The sequence below is a fragment of the Eurytemora carolleeae genome, unplaced genomic scaffold (assembly GCF_000591075.1).
Source record: "Eurytemora carolleeae unplaced genomic scaffold, Eaff_2.0 scaffold98, whole genome shotgun sequence".
NCBI classification, from domain to species: domain Eukaryota; kingdom Metazoa; phylum Arthropoda; class Copepoda; order Calanoida; family Temoridae; genus Eurytemora; species Eurytemora carolleeae.
Window position 1 is genome coordinate 314404 of NW_019396078.1, and position 19730 is coordinate 334133.

The 19730-nt window shown below is 32.5% G+C and overlaps 3 protein-coding genes across 3 annotated transcripts in view; all 3 read right to left on the reverse strand.

The window, feature by feature from the left end:
* The window catches only part of LOC111715263 (translation initiation factor eIF-2B subunit delta), a 14950-nt gene extending 12784 nt beyond the window's left edge, over positions 1 to 2166 (reverse strand). The window contains exons 1-3 of the mRNA XM_023490574.1: positions 1816 to 2166; positions 1345 to 1431; positions 625 to 716 (exon numbers count right to left, since the gene is read on the reverse strand). Of these exons, the coding sequence (XP_023346342.1) occupies positions 625 to 716; positions 1345 to 1431; positions 1816 to 1849 (213 nt within the window). The 5' untranslated portion in view covers positions 1850 to 2166. The remainder of the gene's footprint in view (positions 1 to 624; positions 717 to 1344; positions 1432 to 1815) is intronic.
* A 622-nt stretch (positions 2167 to 2788) lies between these two features.
* LOC111715280 (signal recognition particle 54 kDa protein) lies at positions 2789 to 13203 on the reverse strand. The gene is made up of 19 exons (XM_023490591.1): positions 13100 to 13203; positions 11498 to 11603; positions 11106 to 11178; positions 10629 to 10728; positions 10382 to 10512; positions 10027 to 10111; positions 9233 to 9366; positions 8915 to 8998; positions 8323 to 8377; positions 7410 to 7492; positions 6942 to 7024; positions 6323 to 6420; positions 5932 to 6008; positions 5452 to 5510; positions 5062 to 5134; positions 4701 to 4739; positions 4140 to 4228; positions 3875 to 3960; positions 2789 to 3083 (listed from the first exon to the last, which is right to left on the reverse strand). The coding sequence occupies exons 1-19, from the start codon at positions 13149 to 13151 to the stop codon at positions 3046 to 3048; spliced, it is 1545 nt and encodes a 514-aa protein (XP_023346359.1). The 5' UTR covers positions 13152 to 13203; the 3' UTR covers positions 2789 to 3045.
* A 3144-nt stretch (positions 13204 to 16347) lies between these two features.
* Positions 16348 to 19450, reverse strand: LOC111715359 (high choriolytic enzyme 1). Its single transcript, XM_023490675.1, has 6 exons — positions 19385 to 19450; positions 18861 to 18937; positions 18228 to 18284; positions 17696 to 17774; positions 17444 to 17544; positions 16348 to 17119 (listed from the first exon to the last, which is right to left on the reverse strand). Exons 2-6 carry the CDS (start codon positions 18935 to 18937, stop codon positions 16645 to 16647), a joined length of 789 nt encoding a protein of 262 aa, XP_023346443.1. The 5' UTR covers positions 19385 to 19450; the 3' UTR covers positions 16348 to 16644.
* Between the last annotated feature and the right edge of the window lie 280 nt (positions 19451 to 19730).

The window sequence follows — 19730 nt, forward strand, 5'->3', positions numbered from 1 at the left end:
ATTTTGGAGGTCATTAGAGGTCGTCAGAGGTCATTAGAAGGTCTAACACTAGATTTGTTGCTGCTAGTGTATTCCCTGGGTTCCTAGCTTTCGTTTGATATGCATAAAGCCATAGTTGAAATATTTTCTATTTGTGGAGGTCATTAGAGGTTTCGATCATTAGAGATTTCGATCACTAATTAGGCGTGCACCCAAAAAATTTGAAGATTTGAATCAAAAATGAAGGCAGGCCCCCCCCCCTCCTACATCAAATGTGCCAACTCCACCATCCCCTTTATAAATCAATGTTATGACCTCTAAGTATGTTTAATTCTAAAAAGAAATCCTGAATTATGTTAGATTTTTTTCTTTCATTGATTGATTATTTTCCTTGTTAAGTTCATAATACAAAATAAGTAGAATTTATTAATAACAATTATTGGCATAAAATATTGCTCTCTTCTTGATTCCTAAATCGAGGAAAACAAAATTTCTACAAAAGCCAAAATATAAGAGAACAATCTCTGAGATCTAAATAAAGTAAAATTTTTAAATAATTATCCCTTTACATAAAAAACAGGGTTAATCTTTTTGAGTAACAAAATATTCTTTAGATTTGCCACAAAAATCTGTATTGTCTCCCACCTTTGGTTCTTCCTTCACAACATCTTCCGATTCAGATTTTCTAGACTTTTCATTCTTCTTCCCTTTCTTCTTATATCCTTCTTTGAACTTGTCTAAACAAACAGAATTGGAGAAAAATCTCCTTTTGAACACCATTTTCTCCAGAAGTTTGCGGAATTAGGAAAAATAAAAGATTTTTAGGAAAAAGTTTCATAAAGGATGAGAACACTTGTCTTCTAATATACAATTTTTACATTTTCTTCACTAGAAAATCAAAAGTATATTCCTTCTGGGGTCGGGGGGATTCTCAAGATGATATACCAGTGTGAATAGATGAAAATAAGACTGTCTTCTCGAAGGAATACATAGTTCCGGTACAACCAACTTTTGAGTATTTCCCAAAAAATCTGTTTTCTCTGTCTTGAATATTCGTGAACCGTCTAATGTTAAATTGCATTAATTTAAGATCTTACCCAACACCCATATTAGTTATAGCAATTTGCTCTAAATATAAGATAAGTGATCCAAAGTCCCCCCCCCCCCCGCCCTTCTCACACACATCTGATAGAACCCGAAACCTTAAAGGGACTGAAGATGTTACTTCAAGTGATCCTCAATTAAAAAAAGAGTGGAATGTGCAATTTACAACGGTACCTTTCTGTGAAACAATGAGAAGGAGTATCAGACCTTTAAATAACGTCTGCTGTCTCTTTTACATAAGTACCCCCCCCCTCCTCCTACCGGAATCTGAAGCGGAGGCAGCTGTTTGAGTTTCTGTATAAGCGTCCAGTAAACCGGTTTGACGAGCTGACACTCCCGTCTCTTCACCTAGTTAAAGGAAAAGTCACCGAAATAGTTATTTAATGGGAAAGAACAAGTAATTATTGAACTTAGCAAAAAAAATTTGACAAATGAAAAAAATATTTAAGTTCACATAAAGAATGGGACTTGCTTTAAAGTTTATGGTTACTGACGTATTCAAAACCTGTGGCCGAATTTAAAGAATTTGAGCGGCGGTTTAAACTAAAGCCGCGGTTTAAATATGGCTGGTTCCACTTAAAATTGTATCAAATGTTTCAAGATTTAAGCCGGCGCTTAATTTAAACCGGGTTTTGGCGGATTTAAACCGCGGCTGAAATTCTTTAAATCCCATCTCGGGTTCAATTATTATTCTATGTATTGTATATCTTCATATTGTGATATTATCCTTACCAGTTTTAATTCCCTTGCCCTTTTTCTTCAACATTTTTACCAGTCTGTAACAACATAATTAACTTCATTATTTAATTAATTTATCAAAAGGACTCCTCAGTCCTCATAAAGTTTGAATGGCTGTTTAGGACGAAATATTGTGATTGGTACTATTCTATATACGATCTGATAGTTACCAGATTAATATGAAAATAGTTAAATATTATTTCATTTTGATTTTTCCCAACCCCTTTCAAATTTCGAGAACAGCTCTTATAAGTCTGATTCATTAATGACCAGAGTCTAAAACTAAAGAACGAAAAGTTTTGACTTAAATTTTAAGTTCATGGTTAAATGCCACTTCTGACTTAATTTAAACCTGAACTTTAACCATGAGGTTAAATATTTAACCCTGTGGTTAAATATTTAACTCGCCGAAATCGACTAGTTAAAATTTAAACAGAGGTTTAAATTATCTTGAAATCCTGCATTTTCCATATTTGTCTATTATTCAATCATCATTCAGCTGCAGCTGAGAAAGCGGCATTCAACTTTACGATATATTTAAAAGTGAAAACCTTGTTAAAGAAATTTCACGTTTTAGAATTAATTTTTGGATGTAAACGGACCCAAAAAACGGTTGTATGTTTTGTTTTCGGTTACGTAAGAACAGCTGATTAGCGATGGTTATGTAATATTCTCCGTAAATCCTTTTCTCTGATTGGTTCGGATTTTTCCCGGGAAATTCAAATTTAAAATTGAGAAAGTTTAATATTTAAGTAGCTATTCATTATTTTACAGAAATTTTAACCTCGAACTTAAAATTCGCGCATTCTTTAGTTTTAGACTATGGCTGATTTATAATAAAACAATTAAATGAAACCATTTTAACAATTTTTGAATTTATAAAAGAAAATACTTTATTAAGTTAAAGCAAAAAAAGGATGAATAAAAATGCACTGGGGCTTCATTTACATATTCTTAAAATACAGGGTTATCGGATGAGACTTTATTTAATGACGACCTAAAACAATTAGAAGTAACAAAATAAATTGCGTGAAGTACAATCGTTTCTGAATTCTCATCCTTTTAGGGTAACCCTTTCAAAATAAGATATTTTGTCAAGATATCAGTTGTTCATGTTCGACAATTATTTCTAAGTTTCAACCCTTTAGAAATGTTATGTAAAGATTTCAAAATTTTATAAAAATTTGTCTGGCTCTGGTATCACAGGGAACTCGTTTATTTTCTCTACTTCTTTCCTTTCTTCTTCATCATAGCCTCTAAACCTAAATAAATAAACGTATTTTTTATGTTTGTGGGAAAATAGGAGAAGTTTAAAAAATTTCCTAACTTCCACTCCGCTTTCCTACCTTCCACTCCACTACCTACCTTCCACTCCACTACCTACCTTCTACTCCGATTTCATACCTTCCACTCCGCTTCCCTACTTTCCACTCCGCTTTCCTACCTTCCACTGCCCTTTCCTACCTCCCACTCCACTTTCTTACCTCCCACTCAACTTTCCTACCTTCCACTCACCTTTCCTACCTTCCACTCCCCTTTCCTACCTTCCACTTCCCTTTCATACCTTCCACTCCACTTTCCTACCTTCCACAACCCTTTCATACCTTCCACTCCACTTTCCTACCTTCCACTCCACTTTCCTACCTTCCACTCCACTTTCCTACCTCCCACTCCACTTTCTTAACTTCCACTCACCTTTCCTACCTTCCACTCCCCTTTCCTACCTTCCACTTCCCTTTCATACCTTCCACTCCACTTCCCTAACTTCCACTTCCCTTTCCTACCTTCCACACCCCTTTCATAACTTCCACTCCACTTTCCTACCTTCCACTCCGCTTTCCTACCTTACACTCCACTTTCCTTCCTCCCACTCCATTTTCCTTCTTCCCACTCCACTTTCCTACCTTCCACTCCACTTTCCTACCTTCCACTCCACTTTCCAACCTTCCACACCCCTTTCATACCTTCCACTCCACCTGCCTACCTTCCACTCCACTTTCCTCCCTTCCACTTTTACCTCCCCCCCCCCTTTAACTCACTTCCCCGATATTACCTTGCATCCCCATTCCTCCTGGAAGTTGACCGCCCTGTTGCATCTGTTTCATCATACTCTCAATACCAGACATACCGCCGATAGCCCTAATATCAAAATAAATTAAACATTAAAACTTATTTAATATTAATTAATCTTTTCGATTCACCCTGAACCCTTTTAAATTCAGGCGTAAAATCTTTCAATATTACACTACAAAGGTTTTATAAAACTAAAAAATCGAATAATTTTTTTACACTTTCTGAAGCGGTATCCTGGCTCTTACCTGAGCATTTGTGGATCCATTGCCTTCGCCATACTCTGGTACACCTTCCCCATCTTTGCAGGGTTCAAGTTCTTCATCTGCTTTTCATCCTATTATATACAATATACATAGATATAGAATATAGATAGTTAAGATAGATGATAGATAGATGATTAGATAAAAAGTTGGAATAGATAGATCAGAATAAAAGGTAAAATATAAAAGCCATCCGATATGCGAGACCTAGACTGCCCAGGGGTATATAGATAGATAGATAGACAGATAAATAGATAGATGAGTGGAATAGAATAGAAAAATATGTACATCGAGTGATCAATAGATAGATAGATAGTTGGAATAGATATAGATATTTGGAATAGATAGATAGAAATATAAATCAGGAATATCTAAATAGATATATAAATAGATAGATAAAAAGATAAGATATTAGATAGATAAATAAGTAAAATAGATCGATTAATAAATAAAAAGATAAATATGTAAAATAGATCGATAAAGAAATAAATAGATAAATAAGTAAAATAGATCGATTAATATATAAATAAATAATCAATATATTACCTTGAAAAGTTCCTTGACTCCTCCCATCTGTTTCACAACCTAGGTAAATCAGAACACAATTAATTTAAGATAAATAATTCAAGATTAAATTAATGTATCTAAACAAATAAATCAATCAACAAATCAATCAAGCAAAAACTAAAAATAACAAACCAACCAATCAATCAATCCATCAGTCAATTAACTAGTATATTAATCCACAATTCAATATATCATCAATCAATAAATTTATCAATCAATTAACTATCATATCAATCAATCAAGATACTGACTTAAAAATAAAGAATCAATTTATATATCAATCACTTCAATACAGATACATTATACAAATATCAATCAATGAATCAATCAATCCAGGAACCTGAGAGAACTTCTTGTACTGGTCTAGGAGAGCATGCACCTCCATCTCTGTAACTCCTGCTCCACAGGCAACCCTACCAAAGAATAATAATGAAACTAAAAACATCCATAAAATAATACTGAACATAAAAAAATCTTAACACAAAAAAGTGACAGGAACGGATCAAAAGTTTACTTTTATAACTGGTTTGTTTGGCTGATTTAGGAAAAAAAAATTGCGTAAGGGTGGGTTATAGTTTTGATGTGTCTCGACTCTCGTCTGAATTAGAAAATGTGTCTAAAAACGAAAATTTGGTTCTACTTTTATCACCAAGAAAATAGAAAATAGTTCAATTGATTTTTAATGTACAGAATAGTCCTGAAAAGGGTGGCGGGAAGCACCAAGAATTACCTGGTAACCCTGGTCGGCTGCTTGGTAAATGTTTTAGTAGCCTCCATATCATCCAGCTCCTGAAAAAATTCTGATGAACAAAGTATTTTAAAAGCATATTTTCCAGCAAAGAATACAAAGTTAAAAGTTAACTAAGAAAATCAAAACTTTTACAAAGATCCATAATTCATATCCGAAGAAGAAAATATACTTTATACTTTGTAATGTGACAACTTTTAGATGAAATAAGTGCTAATCTACAACGAGTAGCGATTATACTCTACAATATTGAAGTTAAAAATTAACAAAGGAAATCAAAGCTATTATAAAAAAATCTGTAATACATACATATCCAAATCAATAATATTTCTACGAAGAAGAGTTGTTTGTAATGTCGCAACTTTTGTATAAAATAGCGCTAATCTACAAAGCCTGAACTCTACAAAATGGAAACTTGAAATTTGTAGCGATTAAAAGGGAAAGACAAGATCGTGCATTTACCTTGTCGTTCATTGAATCCATGATGGTCATCAGTTTCTTTAATCTCTTCATACTCTCCTGATCAGACACCTGACCTCCTAGGGACCAATCAATCAATCAATCAATCAATCAATCAATCAATCAATCAATCAATCAATCAATCAATCAATCAATCAATCATACCAGTAAAGCAACCAGCATACCGTCATACATGCAAAAAATAAAAGAATAAAACAACAAAAAATTAAAATTAATTAACACATTTATTTGTTCTTAATTATCGTTATTAATCCATCAAAACAATCAATCAATCAAGTTTAGTGATTAATCAATCAATCAAACACTCGATCTGAAAATATATGATCAAATCTTACAATAATCTTTGTATTTCCTTATATTCAGTTTTGTTTACCTGCTTGTCCGAAGACGGAGGATAATCCTGGAATCATTCCCATAACTTGGCTGATTGGTCCAAGCTTCATGATGTTCTGGAACTGCTCGTACATGTTCCTTTGAAAAAAAATACACTTTAAAGGGACTGCGGGCTTAATTTCAAGTCACCCGCCACCATTAAGAGAGTCATGTCCGATTTACGAAGTGCTATAACTAAAAGATATCATCGTTTTTCTTTCTTAAAATGTATTTACTTAATTTTAACGATTTTCTACAATATCTCTAAATATCCAAAAGTCATCTAATTTTACGACCACAATTGAAAATAATAAATTTTTCAAGAAAAAAGGAGGATATCTAATTCGTCCTTTATCTGACACAGGTGAATCGGATATGCCACTCTAATAAAGGTCACTGAAAATTCCGTTCACATTCAAATTAAGGGAGAAATTGCGAAAAATTAAAAGAGTACCAATGTAAGCTAGTTCCAGTAGCAAAAGATAATTCGGAAAAAAGGTGCGGGTCGGAAGCACTCCTACAAATCCGTTTTTATAATGTCATTTTCGGGGTGAAAGCACTGCGGGTGCGGGCTGCCTTCACCCTCTCGTGGAAAGGTTAAGGGGCATGTTAAACAATACCTGAGTGTGAATCTTCCTTTCTGTATATCCTTCATCATCTGTTCCTCGTCCATATTCAAGTCCTTCACTTTATCCATCAAACCCTGAATAGTTCAAGTTATATTCAAGTCCTTCACTTTGTCCATCAAACCCTGAATAGTTCAAGTTATATTCAAGTGCTTCACTTTATCCATCAAACCCTGAATAGTTCAACTTATATTCAAGTTCTTCACTTTGTCCATCAAACCCTGAATAGTTCAAGTTATATTCAAGTCCTTCACTTTATCCATCAAACCCTGAATAGTTCAAGTTATATTCAAAAAAAATGAAAAATTGGACATCAAAGACAATTTTTTTCATTCTTTTTCATACTTTTTACCCAAACACCCATTTATTTTCCTCCAATTTAACGAATAAAAAAAGGGGGCGAAGAGGAAAATGATTTTTCGAGAAAATATACAGTCCTAGATCAAATAAAAATCTGAATACCTGAATATCTCCCATCCCCAGCAGTTTAGATATGAAAGCTTTTTCCTCGAACATCTCAAGATTATCAATATGTTCTCCAGTTCCTGAACACACAGGTTTACTAAAGGTTTAGTTTGAAGCACTTACAGAACGTGTCCGTACAGAACGCTTCCTTACTGAACGTTTCCTGCCACACAACGTTTTCTTACAATACGTTTCCTTACTTCAAGTTTCCTTACACAACGTTTCCTACACAAAAGTTTCCTGCAACAAAACGTTTTCTTATAAAACTTTCCCATTAAAAAACGTTTCCTTCATGAAGCACTTACAAGACGTTTCCTTACTGAACGTTTCCTTACAATACATTTCCTATGATAGATGATTCATTGTGTTATTTCAATTGGCTGGCAACTCAATTTTCAAATAATACATTCCAGAAATATATAATTTTCAGAAAATGATAGCGTAAAATTCCAACTTAAATGGACTGTACAAGCGTCATTTCAAGTGACCCTCCATGCAAAGATGACATTGTCCAATTCACAACGGTACCCTTGAAATCTTTATCCGATCAATAATGTGAAAGATATTGTCGTTTTTTGGTTTAAAAGTGTTTAATTCTAATGATTCCCATATGTTTTCCTGCAGTAGAACAGCAAAAGTCTTTTTTGAAAAGAATCACAATTGAAAATATTCAGCAATCAAAATTATGAATATTGATATCTAACTCACGCTTGATCAGACAAAGCATTAAGTTTAAGTGTACCGTTGTGAATCAGGTATCTTTACATAGATGCTCAATTGATATTACGCATACAGTCCCTTTAAAGGGGTTGTAAACATAAAATTAAATTGCTCCTAAGAAGTACAGCGATCATGGGACATCAACCAAATGTCTTCAATCAATTGCAAATTTTAAAACTTCAAAACTTACCGATAAAGATAACTGGAGATTTTGTGGCTGCTACGGCAGACAGTGCACCACCACCCTAAAGTTTAAAGAAATAGTAAACTTCTTTTAACTACCTTTTTAAATCAGTTCTTGAACTAAAATATATCAATTTAACAGGTATGCAAGAGGCCGAATTTAAAGAATTTGAACCGCGTATAGATGCGGTTCAAACATGGTTTGTTCAATTTGAAATTGTAATAAGTGTTTAGAGATTTGAGCCAGCGTGCAATTCGGTGATTGGCGGTTGAGCGATGCGGATCTAATTCATTAAATTCGACCTCTGATTATTTAAAGGTAAATTCTTAATTTCTCATTTTTTTGTGTTCATTAAAAAATAAATATTGTTAATAACATTTATTCTACAGAGCGTCCCATATCATATTAGATTGCCTCCAATCTTTAACACCAAAATAAACCCTTAATACTCGAAAAACTTATCATTTTCCGCAAAAAAAATTCTTATATAAGCCTTATGTTATTTTTCAAGAAGATTCATTCTACTGAAATTTTCTAATTAGTCCCGAATACACCCTGTATAATCTCTCAATTAAAAAATGTAATCCCCTGATCCTACCTTAGCGTGTCCGTCCAGTTTAGTGATTACAACGCTACCAACATCAACCTTGTCTTTAAACGCCTTCGCCTGTGCTTCACACGCCTAGAATATAGAATAACAATATTAAGATGATCTATATATAAAAAGTTGTAATCTCTGTTTGTCTGTTTATTCACAAATTTTGATTTGGGGACTCGGGATGATCATTGAAATTCAACAGCCTCAGACAAATACTTTTGAGTTACGTAAAAGAACTACAGAGGGGGGTCAAATTGACCGCCCCCCCCCCCCCAAACAGGAATAAATTTAATAGCATCCATTACGAAGACGACATACCTGACCAATGCTAGCGTCCATAACGAAGACGACATTGTCAGGTCCTACTGCGTTAGAAACTGCCAACATCTCCTCAAACAAGCTCTCCTCCTGTTTATGACGTCCACTCGTATCAACAATAATAATCTCAAAACCTAGAATGAGGATAAGGTAGAATATTGTATAATCCTGGCCTAGGGCCGGCGGAGAGAAGGGTTTCCAGGCGGGGACGGGCACCCCCCCCCCCCTCCCCATAAAAAACTTAAGATTTCTGAATAAATCTTTTGCTGGAAACAAAATGTATCTTATAATTTTCAACTAAATGTGAGGTTTGTTAATCGCGATCCAATTCTAAATTATTTTCAAGGCATGAATCTGCAACAGAATATAATTCTGAGAGCAGGCGGGAGCTAATGTAAGATCTGAGAATCTTTATAAACTATGATGTGTTTAGGGTGTTCATACTCGAGATGTTCTCCATCTCGTACTTCTGAACCACGAAACTAATTTTCGTCAGATTAAACACAAAATCTGAACCATTCAACTAATTTTAGTCAGATTTAACACCAAATCTGAATTAATTTTAGTCAGATTAAGCACCAAATCTGAACCATACAACTAATTTTAGTCAGACTAAACACTAAATCTAACCCACACAACTAATTTTAGTCAGATTAAACACCAAATCTGAACAACACAGCATTTAATCTGCTAAACTCAACTAATTTAGTACAATTTGGTGTTCCACCATACTTGTTAGACGAAACTAACGTTAGTACGGTTGAACAATGAAGACCAAAATAACTTTGTATTACCTTCCTTCTTGAACATGTCTACCCCGTCACCAGCTATAACAGCTGGGTCAACCTCTGTATAGCTCCCGTAGAACGGTATACCAGCCTAGTTCAACAACAATTTAAAATATTTTTTATTACAAAATTTTACTTACAAAAAAGATTATTAATACGGGGGATAAAATATCAAAATATGCATCTAATATTAGTATTTTTATTTTTATTTTATGAAAACTATACATTTGTTCATTGAAAGTAGACCAAGATTCAATTTTCTAATTTGAATGGGTCAAACTATATAAGGAAAAAAGTATATATGATTTTTAAAGGGAAAAAAAAATAAAGCAATTTTTCCAGTATATGTATTTGTGTGTTCCTTGGTTGCGTTCTGCTTGAGCTGATCGTACGCGCCTGCACGAAAAGTGTCTGCGCACACCAAGCACGCTTTCCAATTCTTCTTCTTGTAATAGTAAGCTAGCTTCGTACAGGTCGTCGTCTTACCAGATCCTTAAAAATAATGTTCATTAAAATCAATACAGATACAGAACGAGTTCATATATTAAAAAACTTCTCGAAACGGATCGAAAAAATGCGGGCAAACATTTGCTTGAAAAGTTGCATACCTTGCAGACCAACAAACATGATCACGTTGGCTTTACCCTTCTTGGGCTGGTAGGGCTTAACACCAGGGTCAACTAGCTGAACCAACTCTTGGAACACAGCCTTGACAAATAGATAGTTTAGGATCGATTCATTAATAGATTTGTAGATAGATACATATATTAGTAAATAGTTGATAGATTGATTAGTAGATAGATGGATAGATTAGTAGATAGTTAGATTTATTAGTAGAAATACAGATAGATAGATAAGTAGATAAGTAGATGCAGATGGATCGATAAATCTGAAAATGTTCAAAACTTATTTGAAAAATTTTTTAAATTGATTTATCTGGGTAACGATGAATAACTTTAAAAGATTGTAGAGCAAAGACCAGAAGAAAAATTACCACGATTGTTCAAATTCCGCTTATTTGTTATGGGATTAAGAAGTTCTATTAATAATTGCAGAAAATTGAGTTATTAGTCCCTTAAATGTACCTGTTGAATTATAATTCTTTTATTTAATCCCTGAGCAACCTCGTCAAAGTCTATAGCTTTCTTCACGTTCTCCCTAAACAAGAAATAAAAGTCAAAATTTGTACATTAAAATGTTCAGCAAACAGGCAGTTATATGGTTGTACAACAAGTTTTTAAGAATCAGCGTTTTCGAGTGGCAATGTTTTATGACAGGCTCAAAAGTATCTTTTTTCATGTTTGCTCCGAATGTTTTCCTCTGACAGAAGAAAGAGGTTTCAGAATTACTTTCTAGTTTGAAACTTATATCTTTGTAAAATTTTAAATGATTTGTTAGAGCAATTTTAGTTCCAGATTTCAGATTCTCGTGGGTCTCTAAAAAGTGAAAATAGAATCAAAACAAAACTTTGACGAACCTGAGACGTTTAACCAGCATAATATTAACATCAGCTTCGAGCAGGGCAGCGCAGATTTCTTTCAGCATAGAGTTCAAAACCTCCTCATCAATAACCGTTGCCTTTCCTAAGATCAGAGACATTTTAAAAAGACTGTTCGTGGTGTTCGTGTAGCATATTATACATCATTAATCTCCTTGTTGATACATATTCTTTAAGAAGACTGTTCGTGGTGTTCGTGTAGCATATTATACATCATTAATCTCCTTTTAGATACATATTCTTTAAAAAGACTGTTCGTGGTATTCGTGTAGCATATTATACATCATAATTCTCCTTGTTGATACATATTCTTTAAAAAGACTGTTCGTGGTATTCGTGTAGCATATTATACATCATAATTCTCCTTGTTGATACATATTCTTTAAAAAGACTGTTCGTGGTGTTCGTGTGGCTTATTTTACATCATTAATCTCCTTTTTGATACATATTCTTTAAGAAGACTGTTCGTGGTGTTCGTATTTCATAATATACATAATTAATCTCCTTTTTGATACACATTCTTTAAAATGCCTGTTCGTGGTGTTCGTGTAGCATATTATACATCATTAATCTCCTTTTAGATACAATATTCTTTAAAAAGACTGTTCGTGGTATTCGTGTAGCATATTATACATCATAATTCTCCTTGCTGATACATATTCTTTAAAAAGACTGTTCGTGGTGTTCGTGTGGCATATTATACATCATTAACTCCTTTTTGATACATATTCTTTAAGAAGACTGTTCGTGGTGTTCGTATTGCATAATATACATAATTAATCTCCTTTTTGATACACATTCTTTAACATGCCTGTTCGTGGTGTTCGTGTAGCATATTATACATCATTCATCTCCTTTTAGATACAAATACTTTTTAAGAAATTTTTTAACCGAAAAGTTATCTATTATATGTTTAAAGATTCCAAGTCTTTTAGTTTCGTGCACGAGAATTTACTTTCTTCCTAGAGTTAGTTTCGGAGATTGCTGTATACTGCATATCACAGACGTTTACTTTACAGCGGGAGGGCTATAGGGGTGTATATTTTCATGAAAAATCACACACTCCCCCCCCGCAGCTTTCGAAAACAGGTTTTCTTTCCAGATATTCTGTATTTTTGGGGATTTAATTCGCTAAATTGAGAAAGATTTGAAGAGGAAATAAAATAAATTTTCGGGTTAGAAGAATGAAAAAGGTTAAAAACCTAGCCTTTTGCTGTCCAATTTTTCATTTTTTCTCCAAGATATTAAAAAAAAGATTCTTTGCAAATTTATAGACGAATCGGGTCCGTCCTATATACGATTTTTGGACCCCCCCCCCTCCCCCACCCCACTTTATACATGACCACTTATTTTACAGCAAATTATTATTTACTTTTAAATTATTTGTTTTTCTATAATTTTAAGGCTAGGTTAAGACATCTTCTGAGCCGAGCGCTGCGGCTAAGACAGGCTAGGGGGCCGAGCACTGCAGCCACATGACCAATTATATCCATGTATTACTTATGGGATCCATGTACAAAACTGATAGGAGGGGGGGGGGTCCAAAAATTGTATATTAGGAAATTATCCAGCTAATCTTACCCAAGGAATGAAGGGCGGCCGTTATTTTACGACCAAGATCAGCCAACACCATCTTGATCTAAATTTTTCTGAAAAAAAAACCTTTTAATCTTTATTAATAATTCAAACAAATAGGTACATTCATGGAGCATAGGACTATTTCAATAATGAACATCTCTCATCATTTTAATGCATGCAGAAGTCTGATGAAAAGTGAAATAAACGCTTGGTCAACACGGCTCTCTGTTTACACGGACAGAATAGATTTCGTGAATATGTTGCGGCATTGCGCAGATTTCCATCATTTAATGATTCATTGATTAAGTAGCTTTAATTTTTAAACAAACCCCAATTCACTCAATATATTCAATATCTTCAATAGATGCATCCATCCCAACAATTGTACAATTGTTTTTTTTTTCATGAACGTTTCTTTTTGATGCTTTAAATTAACTATGATTAGTGGTCAGCGAATGTATTGTTTTAAGAGGAAAAGGTGTATAGCTGGTAATTATATGGCAAGAGGATAATAGACTACTAGCTGAAGGGCCCGGCGTTGCCCGTGAAAAGAAATTTGAAAAAAATATTTTGAAAAAGATGTTCGAATTTCTTTAGCCATAACACCCCTCGGTCACCCATGAGTGTCCACAAAAAAATTTAGTCCAATCGGTCCAACCGTTTGGCTGGCTATTGACAACATCTATATATAAATTTGGCTTGTCTGTCTGTTTGTTTGTTTGTTTGTCTGTCTGTCTGTTTGTATCCAATAAATGTCAAAACGGCTGAACCGATCGGGCCCAAATTTTTTGTGGGACATCATATCATGTATCATGTTAAGATGTATACTCTTTAACTTTTGAAAAGCCAGTTTTTTTCTGGTGTTAATTGTGTCATATAAACATCGATTAAATAAATGTGAGTTTTGGAATAATGGCTGTTAAGACTCGTTTAACGTATAATGATAGTCCTAAAATCATAAAATGTGATAAAATATATTTTTTAATAGGTTCATATTAATTCATGATTAAATTTATATTTGCTTAAATGCTCTAAAAGCCGGCTTGTGGAACAGCTGACTTTATAATTCAATCGGACAATTAGTTCAAATCGACAGAGGCGCAACTAGGGGGGGGCGGCCGGGCGCGCGCCCTCCCCTAGCACCTGAGAGGGGGGGGCGCGCCCCCCCTGCAGAATGAAAAGAAAGAAAGAATGGCGAAAATCAGTATCACAGGAATAAGAAAACCAATAGAGTTATTGTAGAAATTTTATTATACTATAGTTAGTTTTAAAAAGAATAATTTTATCTTTCTCAATTCTCAAGGCTAAAGGGTATTGTAAACATTTAATGTAAAAAAAAGTTCTGAACTGAAGTTGCGCCTCTGCAAATCGATATAGAATTATATCTGCAATGTTATCAAACGCAACTTTTATACATATGGATATCCAAAAAAGAGGATTAAAAAGAAAATCAAAAGTGTGTACATCATGGATACTCAGATTAAGCGATCAGGATTAAGGATATCTCATTCTAAAGTTTTCAGCTCTGACTATGATAGCATGGTCAATGGTCATGGAGAAACGTTAAAGCATCAAAATATTACGTTTTTCAAATACTATGACAATTCCTCATAGTCCTGTAGAATAAAAGCCATTAGTCATCAGTTACCACTTTTGTTCTTTAATTTCCTTTCACTACCTTTTTCCCTGATTACCTAGGCATTTCATTATATCCCTAAGAAGTCAATCATATACATAATAAAACAAGACATTCGTAAATATATATATATATATATATATATATATATAAGATAAGATATTATTTATGCAATGACCCGGAAAACGATTTATATATTAATTTAAGAAAAAAAATGAGTTGAATTATCATTAAACCATTAGTGTTTCCTCACCTCTATAATTTGAGGGTTTTACTACAGTTTTGATTTACATTTGAGATCCATAATCACTTCAGTGTCTCATGGTTTTAAGATTAAGGCTTTAGAATTTAGCACAGATCTTTGTCGTTTTTGTAATCCAATTTTTGGGGTCATGGATGGTACTGATCAGAAATGACATAATTCATCACATATATGCAGTGCTTAATAGATTTGGCAACTTGCCTTCAAAATTTTATAGTTTCAATCCGTCATGTGACCAAATTCCATGAAATTCACCAGTTTTATTGATTTCGGTGTTTGATTTCTTCATTTTTGCACATTTTTTGCCATTCAACTTTAAGACCAATTACAAAAGCATAAAACCAATCTGAAAGGTCAAGGCCTTTCTTGGAGTTTTTATTTCAAGATTTCGCAATATAATGTTTGATATTGTATAAAGCTAAACGGTTTGGTGCATAAACTCTTTCAAACAAAAGCTAAAAGCAAAGCATTTGAAACTTAATACCATTAATAGTTAGTACATCTTGTTGGGGAGAGCTGTAGTGATTATATCTATAATTTTATGTTTAAAGACATTTTATTTTATACATTAGATTAATGTGTCTTCGAAAGAAATGTTAAAGGGAGTGTTCGCAAAAAATTAAATGGGGTATAGGCTTAATGCGATAAAAAAAGCGCTTTTGATTGCCACTAATTTTACTTCTGTCTGTTGTGTCCATAAGGAGAAAATTGTTAAAGACGTCTCATATCGAATAACTTAGCGCCCATACAAATCAGAAAATTGCAACATACGACTTAGACCGTAAAAAAAATCAATTTAATTTCAAACAAATCATTCAGATATTACAACCTATAGTCATCGATTATCTTTCGCCACATTTGTATATAGTTTATATTTTATAATATTTTTTAATTAATTTGTTTTGAATTTGATTATATCTCTTGTTGCTTTCGCAACTATCTAAGAATGCCGCGCACCGCTCACATTTTTCGAAATCCGTTGAAACGTTTGTTAAAAAAATAAAATATTATAGAATAAAAACTATATACATATGGAGCGAAAGATAATCGATGACTATAGGTTGAAATATCTGAATGATTTGTTTGAAATTAAATTGATTTTTTACGGTCTAAGTCATATGTTGCAATTTTCTGAATTTGTATGGGCGCTAAGTTATTCGGTATGAGACGTTTTTAACAATTTTCTCCTTATAGACGCAACAGACAGAAGTAAAATTAGTGGCGATCATAAGCGCTTTTTTATCGCATTAAGCCTATACCCCCTTTCATTTTTCGTGAACACTCCCTTTAAATCAGAAAAAAAAAAAAATTTTACGCAACCCTTACACCTCTTGAAAAAATTATTATAATTTGTATTGTCCAATTTTTTATTTAAACCAAATAAACAAGAAAAAACAAAAGTGCATTTTCTCTGCGGTGCAAAACTTATCCAAAAATTTTAAAAGTTAGAAATTATTATAGTTGCCATGCCAATGATCAGATTTTGAACTATTATAATTTGTATTGTCCAATTTTTTATTTAAACCAAATAAACAAGAAAAAACAAAAGTGCATTTTCTCTGCGGTGCAAAATTTATCCAAAAATTATAAAACTTAAAAATTATTATAGTTGCCATGCCAATGATCAGATTTTGAACCAATAAGCATTGATTAACTTCCAGGACAATTAGCTGCTTTGCGTAGGAGCTTCCAGTCCCAATTAGTTAGATTGGTGCCAGGATTTATCTTGCATGTATTTTTGTCTACAGGAGTCATAGTTGGTGTCCTCCAGTTTATAGCAAAGTCATTAGCGCCGTAGTGCATTATTGAATTGCATTCATATGGAGCACCAAATGTTTTACAGTTCCTGCATTTTTCATACTGAGATTTTCCATCGTTTAATAGATTTCTGTAGTTAACCCGAATATATTCATCCCTATCCTGTCTAGTTTGTGTATGCTGCAAACCAAACACATGAAGAAACTCATGACGTACTACTCCCAAATATCTTTCTAAGCCCCGAGGGTTCGCACTACACAGCCTATGGTCCATGTCTAGCGTCTGCTCTCCTTCCGGTTTCCAAGAACTCCATTTAGTCTTAACCTCTCCACCAATTGCACCACCTGTATAGCATGGGGTTCCATCCCTAAAAAATCATGTTTTACTGTTTTTCTAATTATACATTAAAATAAATACAAATTCTCATGTAAAAATCAAAATTTGATTTACCAATTATCTACTAAAAGATGCCAGCAGTTCGAAATCATTAAAGGAGGTGTTTTGATATTGATTGCCGTAATAATTCACATTTTACTATCAAAATTAGAAAAAATTGAGACATCAAAATTAAAGATAAAAGTGTTTTCTGTTTTACTGTATTTGAAACATTACCAAAACTGCAACAACTTATCATTTAAAGTTGTATACTTTTCTATAATAATTGATAACCCCTTCTAGTTTTAGTATTTACGTTATCTTTAAATATTTCTGGTTTGTATTGGTTGTTTGTTTAAATCTTATACATGATCTAGATCCTCTTTCAAGCTCTTTCATAACTTTCTTGTAAGCAGCCTAAAAAGAATATTAATTTTTATGTGAATTTGTTAAAATGGTATTGTTATTATCATATACAGCTAGGAATATGCCTCAGATTTCAGAAATAAAATCGCTTCATTAAAAGATAAAACTAAATGAAATGTTTTAAATTATTTATATGGCTTACTTGAGTATTCCTGTCCACGTTTTCAAATATGTATGGAACAGTTGTTTTACCATTTACATTTTTCCATTTAAAACCTGCACTGAAAATATTAAGGCTCTTTTAATCAAATATTTGTTTATTTTGATATTTTTTAGAAAGGTGGGTCCGAATAAATTTTTTGAACTTAACTAAAAATTAAAACTCTCAATATATTGACAAAAATATAAAGAATGCAAAATCAAAATCTGATATTGAGATTTTACTTCTTATAAAATCAAATTATTTATTAACGATACTTTCAAAATATTTCATGTATATCTACAAATGCTGAAGATACTAAAGAAAAGGTATATCACTTTTTTTATTTTTTGAAAAGTTCATTGACCTACAACTTTTTTGGTATGCCTCGGAACATATATTAACTGTGGAAATCAATTACTTTTCTAACCCCTCTTTATGTTTAACACGTTTTGTTTAAAGTATTTTTTTAGATTAAATAGATAAATCATAAGTAAAAATAATAAACAGCAACAAAATTAAGTGTTATTATTACCCTTGATCTACATTGTAGTCGCCAAAAGTTGGTTCATCTTTTAATGCATCATCATTGCTAAAAAATATTAAACTTAGATTCTTGTAAATGTCATTTTCACTTTATTACAAAACCAATACAATATTTATTAGAAGCAACTGGTTTGGAAAATTTATAAATCTATAATTTAAAGAGTTTTAAGAATCTAAAAAGAAACAATTTCTTTTTGAAACAACCATTTTGAAAACTTTAAAAGAATACACATTTTGGCAGTTTAAAGAATTTCTTGTTTTGCTAACAATTAATGATCTATAAATAATTTTTGGTGAAAATATATAATTAGCTTCCAAGCAAGACTGAATAGTAAAGGTGTGTAATTATAAATTATTGGCCAAATTCGAATTATAAGCTTGTTGCAAAAGAGTAAGTTAAGTGTAAAATTTCCTACTTTACAGTAAATACTCATGTACCAAAGAAATTTTCTTCTTTGAGAATGATAGAAAAAAAAATTTCGACTTGAGGGATCCTGATTCAGTAGGTGCGCGGCGGTTGGATATACCAATAGTTGATTATATAGTTTTCTTTTTGAAAGCTTATAAAAGAATAACAATTGCTAATAAAATCAGGATAAACTTCTGTCCAGAAAAAATTTACCTGAACTTACATCCGGCTGATACAGATGAACTGTACATTCCAACGGCAAGGATAATGAAACTCTTCAATACAAACATCTACCAAACGATTAGTTAAATATAAAAATACTTTATATTTTTAAACTTTGTTAAAAACACGCTAAAACTGGAGCTAGAACCATAACCTTTTATCAGAGACAGATTTAAAAATCAATCTTAAAAACTTTAAAGTTTTTCAAAGTCTTTTTCTTTTGATTTTTTTACTAATTTTTAGTAGCCTTAGACAAGTACTTCTAGAACTGCAACGAACTTGTTTCTGAATTCAGTTTAAAAGGGCTTTCATAGAGATAAAATATTATGACGAAATTTTTAAACGAATTTTTATTCAGATTTTTCTATTATTTGAGAAAATTTCAAAGATATAAGGATAGAAATTTAGAATGTGTGCCGATTTAGAATTTAGAATTTTACATTGATTTAAAACAATGAATAGAAGTTAATAAAACTGGATTTTTCTACATTTTAGTATTTGAAGGTATCACTTACCCTGAATGGAGGCTTGAATCCAATGATAAAATTTGATTTGACCAGGTTTAAATATCAGTTCAAAATTTTATTCATTGACATCCAAGGTAAAAAAGTCATAAATTCGACTTTTATTCTTGTGATAAAAAATGGGAATAAATCTAACATTTTGATTTTATCTCTTCAAAAAAGTGATAAAATCAATCGTAAAATGTCAAAGTTTTAATGATTTGTCATCAAAAACATTCATAATATACTTGTTCTTATTCATCATGATAACCTAGCCGAATTTGAAAAAAATAATAGTTTTTTAAAGGGAGTGACCGGCTATGTAAGGTAGTTGAACTGAGTATGAAGTGTTGTTCAA